Source organism: Haplochromis burtoni, unplaced genomic scaffold, assembly GCF_018398535.1.
Source record: "Haplochromis burtoni strain Fernald_Lab_line unplaced genomic scaffold, NCSU_Asbu1 Contig_7, whole genome shotgun sequence".
NCBI classification, from domain to species: Eukaryota; Metazoa; Chordata; class Actinopteri; order Cichliformes; family Cichlidae; genus Haplochromis; species Haplochromis burtoni.
Window position 1 is genome coordinate 2,113,461 of NW_024582368.1, and position 21,813 is coordinate 2,135,273.

General features: G+C 39.5%; 1 protein-coding gene across 41 annotated transcripts in view; it reads left to right on the forward strand.

Annotated features, from left to right (window-relative positions):
- The window catches only part of kcnma1a (potassium large conductance calcium-activated channel, subfamily M, alpha member 1a), a 148,384-nt gene that overhangs the window by 69,268 nt on the left and 57,303 nt on the right, over nucleotides 1-21,813 (forward strand). For 40 of the 41 annotated variants that reach the window (XM_042224353.1, XM_042224348.1, XM_042224411.1 and 37 more), the window contains exons 3-5: nucleotides 3,105-3,166; nucleotides 14,433-14,526; nucleotides 15,101-15,212. In XM_042224353.1, the coding sequence (XP_042080287.1) occupies nucleotides 3,105-3,166; nucleotides 14,433-14,526; nucleotides 15,101-15,212 (268 nt within the window). The other variant, XM_042224487.1, reaches the window with a different exon arrangement.

A 21,813-nucleotide genomic window follows, 5' to 3' on the forward strand; every position in this document is an offset into this window, starting at 1 on the left:
CACCGATGTCATTTAATCACATGTGAATCACTGAATGTTTACATAAATGGCCCCCCGAAATAATTTTGAGGTATTACAAATGCAGGAGCTATACTTAGTAATCTTTGTACTGCTGCTGAGGTTTCTGATGAAATTTCTTTTTGGAAGTGGAGGAAATGCCCCTTCTGCTATTACTGCTGCTGTAGTTTGTCATTGCATTTTCCTTGATTTGAAGTGGCGGATGCTCAGTTGGTTGCCCTTGGTAGATTATGGTTTTGAGGTCAACAGTTAGCCCTTATAGATGAGAGACACTGAGAGTGAGGAAAAGTGTAGTGTATGGGGTGTGGGGAGGGGTGGGCTGCAAAACACAGTTGAATAACTGGGTCATTTTAAGATGATGACGTTTCTCATCTCTTCAGCTCAGAGCTGGGTATTCACTGTTAACTGCTTTGTTTTCATTTTCTGTGTATTTTCTTGTGTTTTCTTTATTGCTTTAATTCTTTAATGCATTTTACTGAAAAACTGAGATATTATAAGATTAATGACTTAACTCAATTTTCATTCTTGCAGAGCCAGCAAGCAGTGCCCACCAATTTATTTGTTTGTTTTTGTAATTTTGGTTATATCTAGAGCAAAATAGTTGACAAAATAAGGTGTTTTATTAAAGCATGATAATGTTTTGGAAATTATTAGTGATTTGCCATTATATCAATATCCGCGTTATAACGGCCGATAAATGAACATTTTAAAAAGTGATGAACAGAATGGAGAAACACTCTTTGACCATGTTATGAGTACTTGTGTTACATAGTTTTTCCACCAAAGTGCCCTCTCTAAGCAGCACAACGCACAAACTCTGTAAGTGCTGACAACATATGTGCGTTTAAAATGTCACAAACACAACCAGCTAATCTGCACAGAGTTGGGCAGAGTATCATATTATATAGTATATTATCTTAGTGAGAACTCATGAATAATTACACATAACAAATGGTAGGAGAATCTAATTATGTTTTTTGTGGCTGATATATAATACCAATTATCGGCATCAGAATTGGTCTTAAAAATCCAATATCTGTCAAGGTGTATATGTTACAGGGTATGGCTACTGTAACTGAGAAGTTGGTCATGGTGCCTTTGGTGCCTAGCCAAAGTGCCAGAATCGATGCTTCATATAATGGTAGTCCATCTCGATGGGCACATCAGTATTTTACATGCAGTCTCTGCTATGTTTGAAATGTTGATTTTCCACCATCGCAGCCATCAAACTTCCAAAGCGACTGACACTAACTTTCATTCTAGTCACATTTCCTGAGACTTACAGATCCATTCGTGGTTTGTGGAGAACTAACATTGCACTCTCGTAGTATTGTCAGATTTAGAATGTACAGTAGATTAGATTCTCCTGTATTCATTGTATTTCTGTCATTCTCTAAAACTTACAGGTGGATGTGCTATTAGACCAGTAGCCATGCTACTATTATGAAGTGTTGGCATACCAGACCACAGATGATTAGGTGTCTGCTAATGCAACATAAACACCTTGTCTACTATCACCTCCTGAGAGTCTGAACATTGCTTAAGAATCAGTTCTCACAAGTAGTGAGAAAAGATGTCCTGACTATTTATTGTTACAGAAATTACAGAGCGCCATTACAGAAATCAATATGTCATTTTAATGCATTTTCTTTTACATAAGCAATAGTATTCCAACAAACAGGTTAAAGTATAACATTGATAAGATTCTCTTAAGAAAATAAAAAACTTGTATAAGATTACTCAGTTTGGCTTTGATGCTCAACAAGCATCTGCCAAAGACTATCTATGACCATCTTTTGGGGAAAAACACACAACAAGGCAGCATTAGAATGAGATAATGCACCATAATAGACTACTACCTCTTCTATTTAGAGTAGTGGAGTGCCTTTCATTAAAAACAAAAAACAAAATTGCTGACATTATGGTAGCGTTTCAGCTTGAGCTTTCTCTTTGTGTCTTTTATGCGGAACCTCATTGATGTCTTTGGCTTGTTTAGTTATTCCTTCCCTTGACCTCTCTGGGTTCGGAATTGCCATCATCCCCTGTTCAAGCAGGGAGCTATTAAAAATGCAATGAGGAGTGGGTGGGTGGGAGGTGTTTACCTCAGCCACAATGTGCTGGATCAATACAAAGGACCCATCACATGAAAGTTATCAAGCTCCCATCATCAATAATAAATGGGCCAATCAGCAGGGATATTGAGCTTCTATTGTGAGATGGCTGAAGGGGAGAAGGGATCATCAGAGAGGAACTATTATACGACGCTACATTGGTCAGCTGTTGCGACGATGATTGTGATGATCACAGTGAGGATGATGATGATTTGAGCCCTGATGTTGCTGCAGGGGGTTATTGTGGCACTTTTTAACTGCTGGTCTGGAACAAGAAGAGACATGCATGTGCTTACAATAAGGTGTTTTCAAGCAGCTTCTGAATTTCTTTTATACTACATTTGAAGAGACGGGAAGAAAATGATACTATTTTCGTGTTTATAAGATCCGTATCCACTTAACTCATTTATAGCAATGTTTTGGGACTCAAATCTTTGCAAGATATAAAAAAACATGAATAACTGCAGGGTTCTGGTATTGATGTTATTAATGGAAGTGATAGATAGTCACAGTAACATTACAGACCCCAGTCTAGCATAATACATTGTTTCAGTGCAGTAGCTTGGAAGCACATGTCAACACTTGATAGTTGTGGTCCTCTCTAAGTGCTTCCTCTTAACCCCCTAAAACACACACTGTTGTTGCTCTTCTCATCAGCTTGCCTATGTGCACCCTTCCTTTGCTCCCTGTAATTGTGCCGCCTCCTTTTGTACACTGCCTGTATTCAATACGCGGTATTTGCTGACATGAGAGTTGGCATTCATTATTCAGTGTGTGCTATTTGAAAATGTCTACCCATTCTGCAACCTGCAGGAGGCAAGCCACTATTTAATTACAGATGCTGTAACTAGTGTTGCAAATTGTGTCCAACCCAGATGAGTGCAGTGTTTTGTTTACTGTAAATTGTATTAATGAGCATAGTGGAAGTGCATGAAAGTAATTTCTCTTTCCCTTGTCTTTTTTCTCTCTCCTTAGGTGGTGTTAGTCTTTGCACTCAGCATCGGGGCCCTTGGAATATACTTTATAGACTCCTCAGAGTAAGTGTCAGTCTCATTAGGGTGTAATTTCACTCATGCTCCACCAGCGTTACAGATGACAACTTTAGATTAAATTAAATGAGTACAGTTTTTTGTTACATGCATTTATTTTGGCCTGCGCGCTGTATCTGAATGATGGGCGCACATGTGTGCTTACTCATCTTCACAGAGTGCAATCTCTGAAATGCAAACGCACATATCAACACCCCCACAAGCACTCAAGAAGCAGCGATGCTCACGCATACTGTATGGACACACACGCACATACACACATCTCCATCGGAAGATTTGTCAATGGGAGGCCTGTCAGTTTCCATGGTAACAGAGATAGGCAGATACTGTATGTGTTGGGGAGCTTGTTCTGTGTGCGAGTACGGGTGTGTGGGTATTGTCAGTTTATGTGTATCCCTGGCTGGCAGTCACCCAGAGACAGATTGCAGGCCTGGCATCTCTCCGACATCCATTGCAGCTACTTTCACACCATTCAGTCTAACTGTACCTTTTGAAGGGATAGTTTTCTGGTTCTCTCTAGTAAAAGATATTGTGTTATTAGCTCTGGCAGCACATCCCATAGCCAGACTACACTCAAGCTACAAAATTATTGGCTAAAAAAAATACAGCAGCTTAAATGGAGAGCCAGAAAACATTTAATCAACCTAATTCTCTTTGTCAGGAGGTGTGATAAAGGGTTCCAGTGTGTATATTATTACTGCTCAACAAAACCTCTAATACGCTGTATGTTTATATGCTGTATCAGAAGTGTTATTTTGAGGGGCAGGGAACATATTTTTGTATCTTCCTAGTTTCCATATGCATCATTGTAACCATGTAATTGTTTGTTAGAGGTTGATGCTGAAAATCAAGATCAGGAATGCATGACAGTGCCCTAAAAAAACACACAGTGACTTTGGCAGCACTTACTTTTATGCATTAGTGATTAACCAAAATAAATCTGCAGTGGCTGCGGGTAAGGGAATGTTGACTGTAGTGTTATCCTAACTTACTGATCATACAGGGAAGAAACCGGGTGCAACTATTTCACCATATTTATTTCTTGCAGTAATGCCTTGCTTCTGTAGTTTATTTTTGCTTTATTACTGGTGTTAACTGTGAAATTGTGTCTTGAGGGAACCGAGTCTGAAACAGGAATAGAGATGCAAATTTCTCAAAAGAAGTAAATCTGAAATGCAATCCAACTTATTCAGTCTTATCTCTTAGCATCAGATGAAAATTATTCATGGGATGAATCCACTCAGTCATTTGCACCTCAGGATAAAAACCTTTACTTCTTCCTCCATATCTTTTCATATATATTCTGTGTTCCCCCCACCCCAACCCCAGGATTCTTTCTGATCAACTTTTTTGGAATTATTATTATGATTTATTTATTTGGACAAAAAAAGGGGGATTCAAGATACAGTTTTACAAGTAAAAATCCTTGCTGGATGATTAAAAAATAAAATAAAAAATAACAATCACAGGCACCTGGTTGGCGTTCATTACATGATACTTGAAAGTGAAATGTGGTCTCAAAAGTCCTTTGGCAGCTGAGCCATGCTGTTACATAACACTCATGCAAAAATGATCATATTGGGAGACAATATGTGTAGCATATTGCATCACACATCCATATAACTGATATAACTGTGTAGTCTGCACACACATTGGTGTACATTCATCATGTACACCAGTTTCAACCCTTAATGTAAATTAAGGGATAAATTAATCAGGCACTAATCGGGTTAAACTAATCAGGTTAAACTAAACGTGGAAGTAACTCGTTGCATGATCTGTTGAAGTTAAAACTTAGCACAAGGACTGGTAATTTAAGTAAGTTTGAACAAGTTGTTGGCTGCTTATCTCCTGGGATTTTCCCGCACAACCATCTCTAGGGTTTGCAGAGAATTTTCCAAAAGGGGAAAATATCCACCGAGTGCCAGTTATCTGGGTGAAAATGTTGTCTGGTCCGATTTCTGCTGTGACATTCACATGTAGGATCTTAAAACAAAATGACAGCATGCGTCCATCCTGCCTGTATCAGTTCCTTGGCACACTTTGAACTCCTGAGTACCAATTGAGTAACGCTTGAAACCACAGCCTGCCTGAGTATTGTTGCTGTCCATATTTATTTCTTTATGACCACAGTGTTACCCAAGTTCTAGCGGAATAACATGCCAAGCTTAACCAACCTTAAAACTGGTTTCATGGATGTAGCGGAACAGGAAATGTGCAGCCAACAAATCTGCAGCAACTGTGTGATGATATGATGTCAAACCAAAATCTCTAAGAAATGTTTCCAGGATCATGTTGAATCTGTGCCACAGAGAATTAGGGCAGTTCTGAAGGCTAATGGGGGTCCAATCCCCTATTAGTAAATTATAAATAATAAAGTGACTGGTAGGTGTAAGGTTTGGATACTACACTCAATTATACTTATTACATAGTAATAAAGTATAGGTTATACTCAGTGTGCTTAATGTCTGAACACCAAACTTATAGGGTTAAAAAAGAATGTATAGCTGTAGCTTTCTTTAGACTATTTCACCTTTGAATGTCATAATGCAAACTTTAAGTGTATTTCTTTGTGACTCAACTTCTGAGAGGCACTGACCTGATGTCTCTATGCTCGCACTAACCTGAGGCTTTCTCCACCCTTACTGTCGTCATTAGCTCAAGCTTGTCATTTATCACGTGTGTACTTCCACTCAGGGAGGGGGGCTACTAATCAACCCCAAGGAGCTCCACTTGACGCTTTAGCATTTCACATCGTAAATAGGACCAGCCTTGTGTTATGGCCATACTTTCACTACAGCAGCTGAAGCCTCTTGCGTGCTCTGCGCCATTTGTTACATGTCAGCTGACCACATCCTAATTCTTTGTCAACTGTCTTCTAAGAAAGACATCTTTGTCTCGGCACCACTCTGCTCTAACATCTAATTGCAAACAATATCTGAAAGTTGCAGCTGCTGACCTCAAAATAATCCAAGGCGTGTATCGTGCTGGCCATTGTGCAATTTACACGTTGCATCTACGCTACCTGTCACTTGCACCTGTCGCAAGCTTTACATTTTACTCCCCGTTTTTGGCTATGATTAGCCCACGCAGTCCAACAAGCTTCTACACAAGGGCACAGTTGTGGACACACATTCTTTCTCTCATTATCACCCTTTGTTTTATGTTACACACGCATGTATGTCGGATATAAAAAAATAAATTCATACATTGCAATGGTGACACTCGCATTCTTCTCCTCCAAATGCTTGCGTTTAAAAAAGCTCCCCAGATATGACCTTCTCTCCCACCAGCATCCCTGCCACTAAATGTTAATGACTGAGAAATCAATGAGCGCAGATTTATAGGTCACTCTTTTAATGGCAGCAATTACTCCAGACTCATGGACTATTCAGGCTCAGTGCCTTGCTTTCCCAATCTGCTATTTTGGCCATGGGATGAACTGAACATCCTTCTGAAATTGTCTGTGAAAAAGGCAACAGTAATGGGAAGGATTATGGTTCGTTCCCTGTGGTGATGGCAAAAAGAGACATGCGGTGGAGTAAGTGCATGTGGGTTGGACCTCGTGAGGCTGGAGCTGCACGATGGGCTTTTATATCTACTTCAGTGATGTAGGGAAACCCCGTGAGGCCACATAAGGGTAAAACACTGAAGAAAATGTAGCGTTCTGGACGCCCAGGTCAGTCTCCTAGGAGCCGTGTTGCTTCTACCTTTCTGCAGATGGGACTTTTCCTGGCAGGAGTTATGCTGGCCAGTATTCTCCACAGATAAAAAAACAGCAAAGTCTTCTGTGGAAGCAGGTAGACAGAGTTCAAAGCTGGGAATTGGTAATTGGATGCCCTCCCAGTTGAACAAATATATTACTTGTCACTGACTTGGAAACCATGTTGTTGTTGTTAAGCAGATTGCTTCTTATGATTTTTTTCCCCCCCGAATGAATGGTAATGTAACTTTAATGAAAAAGATTGTCCATCTGTTTATTTTCTCAAACTGCTTGTTTACCACAGTGCACATAATAATGGATGATAAGGCAATGCCTTTTCTCTTCCTCTGCGGCAGACTTCACTTGCCAAACTGATGCTATTTTGGGGATGTTTTCAATGGGAGAATACTGCGTCCTCTCCCGCCCACATCTGAATCTGTTTTAATACCTTGGCCCATCCCTCGTTCTTCATCCCTTTTTTTTTCCTCCCCTTCCTCTGTGCTCCCATGAAACAAAGAGGAATGTAGGACAAAGTCTCTGCAGGCTGCTCTTAAAGGAATGCCCTTGTTCCTGCTCCACTTCTGTTTCTATTCTCTCCTCTCTCGATCCCTCCATGTCACTCATGCATGCTTCTGCATGCGCATGCTTGCACAGTCACGTTAATGTGAAGAGGTGCCCGTCTGTATAAGCATACAGACTCAATTTTGCCTCAAAGAGGCTTGAAAAGCAGCATCTGGTGCCCGTAACTCTATCATTGGTGTGTGTGATCGCAAAGAAGCAGTGCCTGATTATTCATTAATAGGGTAAGGTGAGAAATATGGCTGAGCACTGAGGCAAGCACAGGAGACTGTCACAATGAAGGGTAGCCTATTAAAGGACGTTGGGTGTTTGCAACACCTGATTGTTGTGTCTGGGTGGAATAGCTTTGTTTCTGTGTGGATCAGCGAGGACTGTGTAACTATGAGTATGATTAAGCCATAGTTAACACCATTCCCAAGTGGATTCAGACTTAATCCACAACTTGCAGGGTAAAAAGAAAAATGACTCCCATCAAGATGCTGATTTGCAACAGTTAGAAACTAACAACCTGATTACCCCACATACATGTTTTATGAGTTTTTTTTACTCAGAAGTACCACTGCAGGACTTGGTTGTGCATTAGCAACAAAAAACTTAATTTGAGCTTAAGAGGCTTAAAGTTACCATGGAAACCTGCTGTTACAAATGGTTACATCTTGCCATGTTGATGCTAATAAACAAAGATGTTCTTTTTTCTTCTCCTGATGTTCTATAAGTGAGCACTATTTTAGACACAGCATGGGAGATACCCCAGAAGACAAAATGTCTTTTTGATAAGAATATTGCAATAAATATTATATATGTGTTATATAATAAACTCAGTGAAATAATTCCCTGACAATTCTTGATAACCATGTGACAAATTAATTTTTTAAATATTAATTTTCATTTTTTTGTGATATTTGCTATATCTGGCACTTTTCTTAATACAATTTATTGCTCCAAAATGTTTTGTGCAATTTATTTAGCCCTTTCAGGGGGAAAGAAAATCACACTGATGATGTAGAAGCCTCAAAAACGTACAAAATCTCGTGCATTAAAATTGACTAGGCATTAAGGAGTTAATATTTTGTCCTTAAAGAAGGTTATTTTACATGAATAGGTGATAATGCCCTGATTAAATGACCTGAAATGAGACCAAATAGGAGTAGGACTCAGCACAGCCGACTTAATTGCTTGACGACTTTCATCAGTGAGCTGATAAAGACTTACACTTTCTGAATAACCACAGTTTATTATCTCTTAATTAGTTTGTGTTCAAAAGCAGAGTTGCTTGTTTCATGTATTTTAGCTTTTGTGGCTTTGCAGTATATTAAAAATGCACTCACCTGTTGATTTTCTTTTTCTTTTTGCTGCTTGCATTATATGAAATTGTGCTTTCTTTTAAAGGTGAGCTATTTTCATTCATAGGCAGCTTGAGACTAAAATAAAGTCTTAATACAGGATACGCCTGCAGCAGGAGGCAAGTCATTTGCACTCACATTACAAAATTGAGTTGTCTATTTTTAGCTTCCCTGGAGGGATTTTATTTGTCCGTTGCCCTTGTCGTTGCTAAAGTATTTCTTATTTTAGTAATGGTGCCTTGACCTAAATCAATCAGAGTACCAACCTGGCCTTCTTTCAGCTTCACAGACCCCCTCCCTGCTGTGCCGCTTCCATGTGCTGTCCTCTGGAGAAATGCTGCACCTAAGCTATTAGACGTTTGGGTATTATCCCCGACACATCCGTATTTTTCAGCCCGAGCACATTTATTAACACCTGATGACTTTTAAAAAATGAGACTCAGAAAATGCAATAATCTAAAACAAAGAGTGCGACATTTCTCGTCTATGAAGAGTGACTCAGATTTGGTGTGTGTTGCACGGTGATTGTAAGCATTAGTCATGTCAGCAGTAGCGTGTTGTTGTTGTTGTTTCCTCAGGGAGAAACCTTGCTGTTGCTCCTGCAGCTAGCCAAGGTCATGTGCAGGCTAACGAATGACTGGGTCCTGCTGACGGACTGAAGGTGTTCGGGACTATTTTTAGATCATCATCATCAACATACTCTGTTGCCCTTGAGACGCAAATGACTTTTTGCCTGTCTGGCCCATCTTGCGGTGGGTTAGGTGGGGATCAGAGGATTTTGATGCTTCTACCTTTAATATCCTGCGAGATTTTGCCCCTAATTGTTATTCTGCGTGTGTGTCTGCGTGTGTATACATGTGCATATCTAGTCCTAGTTTAGGTAATAAGCACAGTGGGGATGAAGAGTTTTTCCGCTGTCACTTTTACATCTTCGGCTCTTCTCCCTCTTATGTCACAACCTTTCTTCTCTCCTTGTCTAATCTCTACATGTCTTGCTGCTGTCTTTCTTTCTCTCCCACCACCCCTGCTCCCTCCTCTTGCTCCGTCTCTCTCTCGTCTCCTCTTCCTGTCAGGCACGATGGTGTAACCCCAGGCTGTGGCAGAGCTTAAGGAGTAATAAGACCTGTGGTGGGCAGATCTATTTTCTGCAGGACACTGGCAGCATGTGGCCAGGAATCCCTTGTGATTGCAGAGTGTGAAATGACATTGAAAGCAGGAATCTGGATTTTGTCTTGTCTTACACACTCTTTGTGTGGGAAGGTGACACAGATAGTGGGGTTCAATAACAGAAGCGCCCATCCTATTGCTGGGCAATGCATAACAGAATTAAAAGGCTTATCATCTTTTTGAATAGTTGTTCAGGTCAATAATGAGTGAATTCATGGGCAACCCACTTTTATCCCATGACAAATTGATAACATGTGACGTTGACGAAGGCATATGCAGTGGCACCTGGACATGGCTGCAGAATTCTCAAGTATGAACCCATTTTTAAGGGATTTTGAATTGAATTTTGTCAGGCCACAGTTGTTGCTAATTATTTGCTTTTGTCCTTAACATTTAACTTTAAGGCTTCATTAACTATTTCATGACTACTTTTGAGCTGTGTGACTAAAACACTCATCCAAGAAGTCACTTGGATGAGTGACGAAACGTTTCTCCCACAAAACGCTACGTCCAGATGAACAGAATCAATTTTTGGAGATGTAGAATAGAAGAATAGATAGAATAGAATAATCCTTTAATTGTCCCACAAGGGGAAATTTGGTTGTAACAGCAGCCAGAAAGACACATATACAACAAACAGTAAACAGGACACAGAACAGAAACATACACAATTTTTCTTACATATTTACATTAAGGACAATGGTTACTATAAACAGAGTACTGTACAGTTATTAAAATTAAATAAAATTAACTACAGATAAGAGGCAAACCAGGTTGTAGTGCAAATCGGTTGATTAAATTATTGCAGTTACAGCGCAGATGTAAACATCTGTTTGTTGGGAGCAGTTCTGATTGTATGTGTGACTAAAAGTGTTAACGTGACAGTAATGTCAACTTTTAAAGTTTACATGTTGTCTCCAGGCTTTCATTGGTTTCCTTCTGTCACAGGAAGAAACTTGCTGGGTTAATTTTCCTTGATCAAGGCACAGTAACTTGGAGCTTGTTCTCAGGTGTCGCCCACTGCTCTCTTACTTAGGATTATATGCTATGAATGAATTTTGCCTTAGGTTATCCTTTATAAATCCCCTAACTTAAAAATGCCATGTCTGAAGAAATTTTTGTTGAGTTGCAAGGGGTCAGTTTGAGGAGGGGTGTCTCAGAGTTCACTCATCAGAATCAGTAAATGGAGACTTATATAGCGTTTTTCTGCCCTCATGGAGCGCTCAAAGCACTTTATACGACATGCCACATTCACCCATTCACACCAGCACTTTTTTCTATGCTTTTCAGTGCTTTTTAGCTAACATTCACATGCATTCATCCTCCGATGGATGCATCTGAGAGCAACTTGGGGTTAGTATCTTACCCAAGGATACTTGGCATACAGACTAGGGGAGCCAGAGATCGAACCGCTAAACTTTTGATCAGTAGTTGACCTGCTCTATACCTCCTGAGCTACACCCAGTAGGAATATAATGACCTGGCATCTGTTTCTGTGCCAAGGACCTACTGAGTTCCTTAAATCCAAGTTTAGCAGGAGTAAACTGAATAGTAATGCCATCTTTTTCTCGCAAAATCTGTCTTGTGCAAATTCTTGTTTTCTATGGTTGGCGGATAGACAAAAAATTGTAATACAAATGAATTGCTTGTTTATGTATAATACATACTGTGCTAAATTCTTGGGTCAGCCGTAATTTCTTTCCATTTCCTTTCATACTTTCTTGTAATTTTTAACATGGTCTCCATGCTTTGTTACTAGTAGCCAGTCGCAAAAACACATAATATATTCCCATCTCTTTACTTGAATGTATAAAGAAAACACAGTTTGAAAGGCGTACAATAGTATTTTGGTACAAGTAAGATGATTTCTAAAGAGCTATTAGCTCAGCTATCTCACTATTGTGCTCAGTGTGCGGTTACAACAAAACTGAGGAAACTGGAAAAGTGGAAGACAAAATATCGGGCCTAAAAAAAAACAACTAAAAAAAACATTAAGATTTCATCCAGTGGTGTTGACAAAATGCATGTAATTATGAATGCAGACAGCATCCAATTCATTTTTCAGCATGACAATGATCCCAAACACACTGCCAATCCAGTAAAAGCATAGTTGGAGAGAAAAACACAAAATTGAACACTGTCAGTCATGGATTGGCCTCCCTAGAGTCTGGACCCCAACATTATTGAGGCAGTGTGGGATCATCTTGACAGAAAGCAGAACAAAAGGCAGCAGACAGTCATAAAAGAGATATTTGCATGTATATTTGCACGTTTCAATAAATAACATTTTTCTATCAGAATTCTGGAACAAATATTTCTACTTAACATCGTCTGAATATTAAACCTGGCCTCACAACATAAAACAGTCTCTCTGGCCTTTTAGCTTCTAAATCTTCCACTTAGTTTGTCAAGTAGTTCCTGCTTTGTGTATCTTTCTGTGAGGCTCAGGTACTGTAGTGCACAGTCAGCTTTTTTTTTTTTTGGCTGGGAACTGCTTTCTGCTGCATTTAGTGCAGCTTTAGATTAAATGAAAGGAATACATTATTTGAAAAAATGTTGCTTTAATGTTAGCAGACAAAAGATAACTCTTTGTACGCGTGTGATGGCACTCAACTCTATGACTGCAGTACATCGAATCCATTTATTAGCACACCTGTATTAGGAGTGTGGCTTCATTTTTATTTGTGCTTTTAAAAATGTCCACAAAAGAACAGCCAAGGTTGGCAAATCTAATGCAGGGAGAAGGTGGAAAAAACAGTGGACTTGAAAAAAGTCACCTGCCTGTTGTTGTTTTTCTTCCTTTGTAGTTCACATTGCCGTAATATGCAGTTTAAAATTCAGCCGCTCTATAATTGGACTGTACCCATGTTGTACTGATGAAATCATCTCACTGTGTCTTCCCCCTACTTTAGTTAATGATGAGCTTTGCTTTCCAATGATGATTATAAAATGACTAAACACGAGCTCTCTGTGTAACCATTGTGTTGTTTTTCTAAAGCGAATAGACAGCAGATTCAGTGAACCACACGAGCCCTGCTGCTGCTGCCATGCTTTCTCTGTATTGTCAAGAGTCAGTCACATGACTTTAGTGGTTATTCAGAATTAGGCCAGAGCTGGGCCCAAGGGAAAACTCCACAGTGACCGCTCCAAATGGTGTCTTCAGTATGCACCATCTGCATGTGTATAAATGTTTGCTTATGATCATATGTGCTTTAAGACACTGACTTGCGCGTAGGTCTGCAAACATTAGCTAAGGTTGAACTTCTAAATCACTGTGTGAGTTTCACTGTGTAGATGTTAGAAGATTTGCGGATGAATATTTTGGATGCCAAATACTTATTATTTACTTATTATCTGTGAGCTGCTTCAATTTGAGATACTTCTGGTGGTCCATTACTTTAGCTCCAAGGATTAGATTTTTAAACAGTTGCTGAATAAATTAGACTAATCCATATCATCCTGGCACTGTGTCTAAAAGATCACATCAATCTTTAGGATATGCCCAACAAGGCCACGTATTAGAAGTTGGATCATCCTCTTCGAGCAATCTTCCTTCTCTACTTAGTCAGCCATTATAAAAAAAGCATCATGTGATCAAGGGTCTGATGTTAACTGGAAGATGATTAAGTTTCACTAATCATTACCTTTGGGGGTCTCATTATGTGGTAAACTCCATTCTGATTCATACACTGCATCCCCATGGGCCCCCTACATACACATGTAGACTTAAACATTTAACTTGACTTTGAACTGTGTGCTGTGGTAATAGCCCAGTGTGTCTTCCCTCACCGCTCTATACATTCCCAAAAGGTCGCCTATAGTCAGCCACACCGTAATGCATATTCATGCTTATCCCCACAGTGGGATTTCCTCATTACTCAAGAGCAAAATACTATAGGCCCATGACCAAGTGAAGAATGGGATGGGCACAGAGCCTGTTATTGCTTTTGTTGCGAGCACCAACTCGCTAATGGTTAATCATCACGCGGTAAATAAGAAAATGGATCATATGACAGACCAGACAGTTAATAACTCATTTATCATCATCTGCCTTTTTGAAGAGTATCACCAGCCCAGTGATTGCAGTCTCCACACATTCTCTTCAAATGAGGGACTATCTTTTGGAACATTTGTGTGTGACAGACGCGGAATAATTTATGCGTGTTGAAAGTACTGTCACATCAAAGCAAACTCCACTTTCAGTATATTTTTGGCCGTTTCATCTAGATGCGATTGACTCTACAGCTAAGCTAGAGCCATAAGTCTTTCATCTTGCTCTATGACCCGCCCCTCCCACTCACTCCTCGGACTCAGTCGACGTACAACACCATCATTGCATTGAGCTCAGTATTACGGGAGATTTCAGTTTTATTACAGTGGTTATAACTCCATATTTTGATCAAATGATTTCACATTTACTGACTGATAATTGCTGTTAACTGATAATTCTCTCTGTCTCTAGTCCTATAGAATCCTGCCAGAACTTCTACAAAGATTTCACGTTACAGATTGATATGGCCTTCAACGTATTCTTCCTTCTTTACTTTGGCCTGCGGGTAAGCTGGTACATGCACACACCCATTTTTTACATGCATCTGCTGTGCAATGAATGTACTACAAAATACAGCCATATAGCTGTTGTTTTATCTTCAAAAAGGCTCTTTAATGCATCTGACTTCATTCATTTACTGCTTTTTATTGATTTTATTTTTATGATGGCATAAAAAACAGTTACTTTGAGACAGAGTAATGTTTTGGACAACTGACATGCATGTGCAGACTTTTACCTTAGTCACCCATTACTCAAACAGCGTACCTTTAGTTTAAGCTGACATTGCTGTAACGATGTTCCCAGCATGGCTGTCATGCAAGAGCAGAATTCCGACGGTGCAAATGCTATCCGGATGCTTGACATCCTGAATGAATGAAAAAAACAAACAAACTCATAAGCTGCTTACACCAACAACCATTACTGCATGACTCAGCAAGTAGGGTGAAGCTTTTGTCATTGTGTATAATAAGTCAGCATTGTCAAAAGAAGACACAGCAGTTTGAAGAGCGGGCTGTGGCAAAGTCAGGATGTTTTGTGCAAAATTAACCTTCAGTTGTCACCTTTTTTCTTTTTGACAGTTTATAGCAGCCAATGACAAGCTGTGGTTCTGGCTGGAGGTCAACTCAGTGGTTGACTTCTTCACTGTTCCTCCTGTGTTCGTGTCTGTCTACTTAAACAGAAGCTGGCTTGGTAAGTTTCCATATCCATAAACTTAAACTTATAGCTCTCACTCTATCGACCCTATTGCTTTTCCTTTCCGCTTATTTTTAATAATTTTCATCCTCACATTTGTGTCTTTCTATTCCTTTTTGCCCTCTGTCATTGAATGCCACCCTTCCTTTTTATCTCCTCCTATCACTCCCACCGTCTCCCCATCACTGGGAGCAAGTCTCGGAGGCTCTCTTGCTTGCGGCTACAGTCAATGTTCCCTCATCATTGAAAGTGACAGGGCTGGGTTCCTCTGATGTTTCAGGGAACAAAGACACAGCAGAGTGGATCAACTAATGGGAGTGAAAGTGACTCAGAGTAGGGCTGTGGCTCGGTGACTCTCCATGTTTGTGCTTCACATTCATTAGTATTTGGTCCGTCGAGGCGTTGCACCTGGGGTACCTCACAGTGCTGTACCATCTATTAGACTCATTCACATCCATGCGAACAAAAAAATGCACATGTAAAAGCATGTGATATCCCCATACACACTTATACACACTCTCGCATGAGCAGACTGGAAAATACCCTAACCTGCATTACATAACGACCTATTTTTTCCCACCGTGTTTAGATGATGTGACCTAAATTACATTGCAGTTCTTTGTAGGTGTGTTCTTTTTTGGATGCTCTGCCTCTCTGCTTTTAAAAACCTCAAAAAAGAAGCTCGTTCGTGCCAACACTATTCCAGCGTTGGTCTTATTGTGTCACTGGAATACACAGAGCGACAATGTTAATGCAGTAGTCACACTAATACTGACATTTAGCCTTCCTTCAAATTGCCATTTTTGTCGAGTTTGTCTCAAACACTCTTTATCAGTAACAGTAGGAGTGCTCAAATATTACAATTAATTAAATGTGACCGTTTCAGGGTGCTCTTGGTGTTCACTGCTACATTTTTAAGGATTTCACTGAGTTTTAAAAGAGTAGAGCAATCGATATTGCCATTGGCAAGGTTTTTGTTAAATTTGAGAAGAAACACGAAGAATCACTCGATAATGCTGGTTTTCCTCAGGTTTTTTTTTTTACATGCCCGCCAGAATCACTGACTCTGTGAAGTAATGTGAGGCTGTGAATGTTTGATCTCTGAGTTGATGAAGGTTTCTTAAGAAGCGCAGAGTGGTTCGCGAATTTCACACGGAACAAGCTGTGTAATGAATTAGACGTGGCCAAGCCAAGTAGTCTGGTTTCATGATGCAAGGTGTCCTCATCTCCTCCCCAGAAGACTGTTGGCGTTAGGCCCTTGATGAGGATGATGAAAGATTGTGAAATAGTGGTCTGGCTGCTGGCTGATGTTCTGTAATGATTATTAAATATCCTGCATGTAGACCTGATGCAGGAAAGAACAACACCTTAACATATAATCCAGCTTCACTGTGAGCTGTTATCCTTAAACAAAATGTGCCTATAATGTTTTTTTTATTTAGAGATGCCCTAGATTCCAGGGCTCTTCATTATTTTTAAATGGGGAGACTCAGTGCGTTTCAGTTTCACAATGGTGACACAAGAGGTGGCATCTCCACCTCATAAAAACGAAGACATTTTTTATTTTAGTGCTGGACTTGTCTAACAGCAGCACAGTAAAAGAACAGAAAACCCTCTGTCATGCGTTGGGATGGGTTTATTTTTACCAGGCGTTGTGTTTAATAGCAACATAAAGTGCTGCAAAGCCCATGTTATAAAATTAACAGAGCGTCGATCTGCAGTAGGATGTGACGGTCGATTTTAGAATACCAATGATGTGCTGAAAGTGTCTTCATATTCAGGTCGAGAACCTGAGAATAGCAGTCATTATTAACTGCTTATATCCTGTATTAATAAGGGAGTTAATATGGAACTCTGTGGTGGGAGGAAAATAAGCACAATTAAACGGTATCAGTCGGAAAATGTACCTGATCTGCTTTCTGATGGTGACCTTTGCAATTCACTGTTAAATAAATGAAATTGCCCGTTTTGCTTTAGCTGTGTATGTGGTTGTTCACTTCCATCAGACAGCTTAACAGGGCCAAAACGAGCTAATGCACAACTGCTGTTACTTTCATTTAGTTAAGTGTCCATACTGTTCCTTAACGCAGGCTTTGTTAGAAGCCATGGTGGCTGTTAAGAGTGCGTATTGTGCTCTTCAATCCCCTTGGATTGGTTCATCTTCACTTCAATTAGCTGGTAGGGAATACACACCACACACCAGCCAGCATAATATATCACAATTATACTAACTCTCGTTTCAGTCCTGGAGAAGACCAGTGGAAATTCAGTGGAGGTGTGCCTGGTTAATAAAAAGCCCACTAATAAGGGCTCTGCCCTGTGCTCTGTGGTAGAGTATTCATCCACTTTGCACACAAGGCAGTGCCTGTATACGCTGTGCACATTTTAAGTCATGTTCTCTTTGGCTTTGCAAAATGGACATTGATTAAGGGGAGGAGAATGATGTGAGGCTAATGTAAGAGTGCATGTAGAGTTCTTCCTTGGAAAAAGGAATTAATCTCCTTTAACTACTTGAATTTAACATTTCTCCCAAGAGTCCTGACAGTGTGGGATTTGCCGTTTGAAAGATGCTCATAGATCTTGTGGCTACTGAGCCTTAGCTTTCACACCCTGTAAGTTAACTCCATGCCTTTCCACCACAGCCATTACAGAGGACTACCTTCCCAGTTTTAAATATTTAAGGAATAAAACAATTTTTTAAAGACAAATGGCATCATGAAAATACCTAAAGACAACTGCAAAGTCTATTTTATTTCTATTTCATTGTATTTGATTAAAGTGTGTTGTTTTTGGATAGCCAGTAAGAAATGGTGTCAATCTAATGTTATTGAAGCTTCACTGGCCTGAAGAATGTGCAGTAGTTTGTAGCCTTCAGACATGCCTTATATTCTGACATGCTACTGCCTCCTAGTGGTGGGTTAGTTTGTTGGTTTCCTGCTGAAAGAGGCTTACAGTACCTGATATGGGCATGATCGCTTTATATGGCCCTTCAGCCCATGGTAGGGAAGGGAAACTGTTTCGAGGGAAGTTTAAGCCTCTTTAGTATAGCCAGGCTTCTCGCGTGTTGCAGTTTGAACATTTTTTTTGTATGTATTGATAAATATGGACTGTTTATCCTCCATGAATGAGCAGGAAGAGTCAGTGCTGTGTACACTTGCTGAGGATCTGTGTGTTTAGATTAGCGTAGCATCATATAATCTAATCCTGGCTTGGTTTACTGTCAGTGTTATCCCAGATGAACTGCTCCAGCCTGCCGATTGATAAAAAGCCCCAGAAAGCTGCCCGTCCAGGACATGTGACACAGAGGCAGTGCTTGGCCTTGCAAAGCCTCAATTAAGTAAGAGCGGGCACAGAACAGAAAACCCTTTTTTTTTTGAATGAGCATCTGGCAAGCTGACACATGTGTGCAAGAGGCTTTGGCATGTGCGGGAAAGAGATTTTCTCATACATGAACACAGCAAGAGAATTTCATTGAGGTTTTTTTTTTGGTTTGTTTTTAACATGATTTTTACATAATACACATTTTTTTTAATAGAAAAGAAATTATTGTGTGTTATAATTGTTGTAGGCCTTTGTGGGGCTGTTTTTCTTGCTCTCACTCAGTGTAGGTGAAGTCTCAGATGTGATAGCGTGAACAGATATTTCTCCACAAAGTCTCACAAAGTGTTAAACGCAAGACAAAATACCGCACGCACAGATGTACAGCATAACACAAACACAGATGCTTCACACTAATTGAGAAAAATGTGTTCTGCAGCCACCTGCATCGCAGCATCACTGTGTGTTTGGTGGCATGTCTGATATTTACAATCTGAACGCCAAATTTGCAAAGTATTTGTTGATGTTGTCACATCAGTTTTATGTCAAAAAGCTGGCTGCTATGTTTTGTGTTGTAAGTGCAACACAACATTTCTGTCTTTGCCAGTCGAACAAATATACAGTTTCAGTTTGTGGAGCGTAGTCATTTGTTATTGTTAAACAGGTGTGAATCACTGCATCCAAAGCCAATGCGAAAAGGCAAAACACAGTGAGGTCAGTTAGGATTACATGTGTGCAGTATGAATTACGATCCACACCATCAGTTGGATTTTTTTTTATATACTAAAGTAAAATTAGAATACTACTTAAGTAGGCTAGCAATGATATAAACAAAACATATTTAAAGTAGTTGAAGTAAAACTTTCAAGAATCATCTGTATAAATGATATCATAGTATAATACCTATGAATTTATTGATTCATACATTTAATGTTGCAGCTGTTGTTTGACCTGTTGTTACACCATATATGGCTAGATTTCTTGATATATCAGCGAAATAATACACATCTAAAGCTTTAAAATAAATAAACTACAATAATTGCATCCATCATGTAGTGGAGTAAAAACAGGAAGCAGCATAACACCAAGGGGAGTATTACATTTTTTCAATAGGATATCAGTGTCTATGAAAACATGATTTGTGGTCATTAAAAAATATGAAATTTAAACTTATGTTGCTAATTTATTTTTCTTAATTAATATTAAGTTTAATATTGTACATTTGTTCAACTGTTTTATTATTCATTGACATTATTTATAGATGGTCGTTGTTACAACTAAAGAAAACTAAAAATAAACTAAAAAGCATTATTTATATATACATGTATCTGTGTTGCCGCACGACATGACAGGATGAGGCAGAGCCATCATGGACAGGAGAAACGCAATTTTGTTTGATATAATCGTTCAGCTGCTTATCACAAACATCTAATCAGCCACACGACATGACAGTAACTCGGTGCATTTAGACATGGTCAAGAAAACCTGCTAGTAGCAACTGATCATCATTTAAACACCACAGTCTATCTGAGTATTGTTGGTGAACATGGCCATTCCTTTATGACCACGGTGTACCCATCTTTTGCTTATCTGCTTCCAGCAGAATAACGCACCATGTCACAAAGGTTTCTTGAACACAGCAGTGAGTTCACTGTACTCAAATAGCCTCTGCAGTCACCAGATCTCAGTCTAATAGACCACCTTTGGGATTTAGTGGAAATAAAGATGTGTATCTTGTGCAGATGACTGTAAATTCAACTGTGTGATGCTATCATGTTTGTATGGCTCAAAAAGGAATATTTTCCAGCACCTTGCTAAATTTGTGCCAAGAGGCATTAAGGCAGTTATGAAGAGAAAAGCGAGTCCAACTCAGTACTAGCACAGAGTACTTTACAAAGGAGCTGGTGAGTGTATTTATAATTTGTTGTTGTTGTTTGGGTTTAAAAAAAACAAACAGGTTTTTGCAAAAGTACAATATCAGGTCTCTTTCAGATTTCAGTCCCATTCTGGGCCATAAACATGAGAAAAACACAGCTTCAGTTGCCATAGATACAAAGTGATTACTGAGGGTCATGACAATATAATCTGGATTTTATGTCGTTTTGTTGCTTCCAGCTCCAGAGGGAGTCTTTCCTTTGATTCTGCTAAAATACCTGGAGCTGGAGGATTCAGTTGTATCTGTTTAAAAAAAACAAACAAAAGTTTCAGGAATTTATGCCCTAAATACATGTTTACATGGAAGTGTAGATTCCTTATCTGTAGTCCTAATCTGACAGAGATGGGTTTTGTTTTTTTACTCTTTTTTTTTTTTTTACTGTCAGACGGAGTTGTTTGAAATTTCGTTGTGAAAACAGGTCTCTCATTTTATGTACGGATTATTGTTTTTGTTCTGCTTTATTTTCATCTCTGTTAATCCCTGGCATGGTTCAGACTTTTTTGAAAGGTTTGACACAGCTGTGTGTTGATGGCGACGTGGCTTTATAGGGGTTAGTAGTAAATCACTAAAAGGGGCAGGAGAAAGGTAAATCTGTTTGGGTTGTGGGGATTAAAGGCACTGTAACAAAAAATGAGGAAAAAAAAACAATTATATTAGAGCTGACATTTTGCTCACAGAGACACTCTCTGATGCGACTGACATGGAAAACCTATACAACTGCAGCTGAATGCACGGACACCAATGATTTAACACCAACAGAAGCAACATTGTCCTATCAAGGAAGCCTTTCTTTTTAAAGCCTTTTCTTTGGTTATTTTACTAGGAATACTTAAAGACCATAAATATTTGAGGATTACAGACTTCTTGACCTGAAGTCAAGTCCCAAGTACTGGATTTGGTCCAGAAACAATGATTCCTCCTAAACTGCTTGTGTACCGTCGTACACACAGTGATGTAAATTTGCAAACCCTCCAAGAGACATGGAGGCGAAAGAAGTCTTGTGGCGATCTTTTTCAGAATGGATACAGGGTGAGGCAGGGCCATCATGGACAGGAGAAAAAGGGAAGCCAGACAGGACTTTACTATTCTGTTTGGTCCTGTTTACACATTCTCTCCAACTGGGGTAAGAGCCTTAGGTTAAGTGTAATACGTGAGATTGCTTCATCAGAATCATTGATGTGCCTGTGACAACCTTATATTCGTGGGGTCTGATTGTATAATTTCCGTAGGAATTTTTATCACTGACATAAATCCATGTATGCTTGTTCTATGGGATTGGACCTGTTATATAAAAAGACAATGAGGCAGTTGCCACTTTGCTCTATAATCCATGAGGGACCTGCT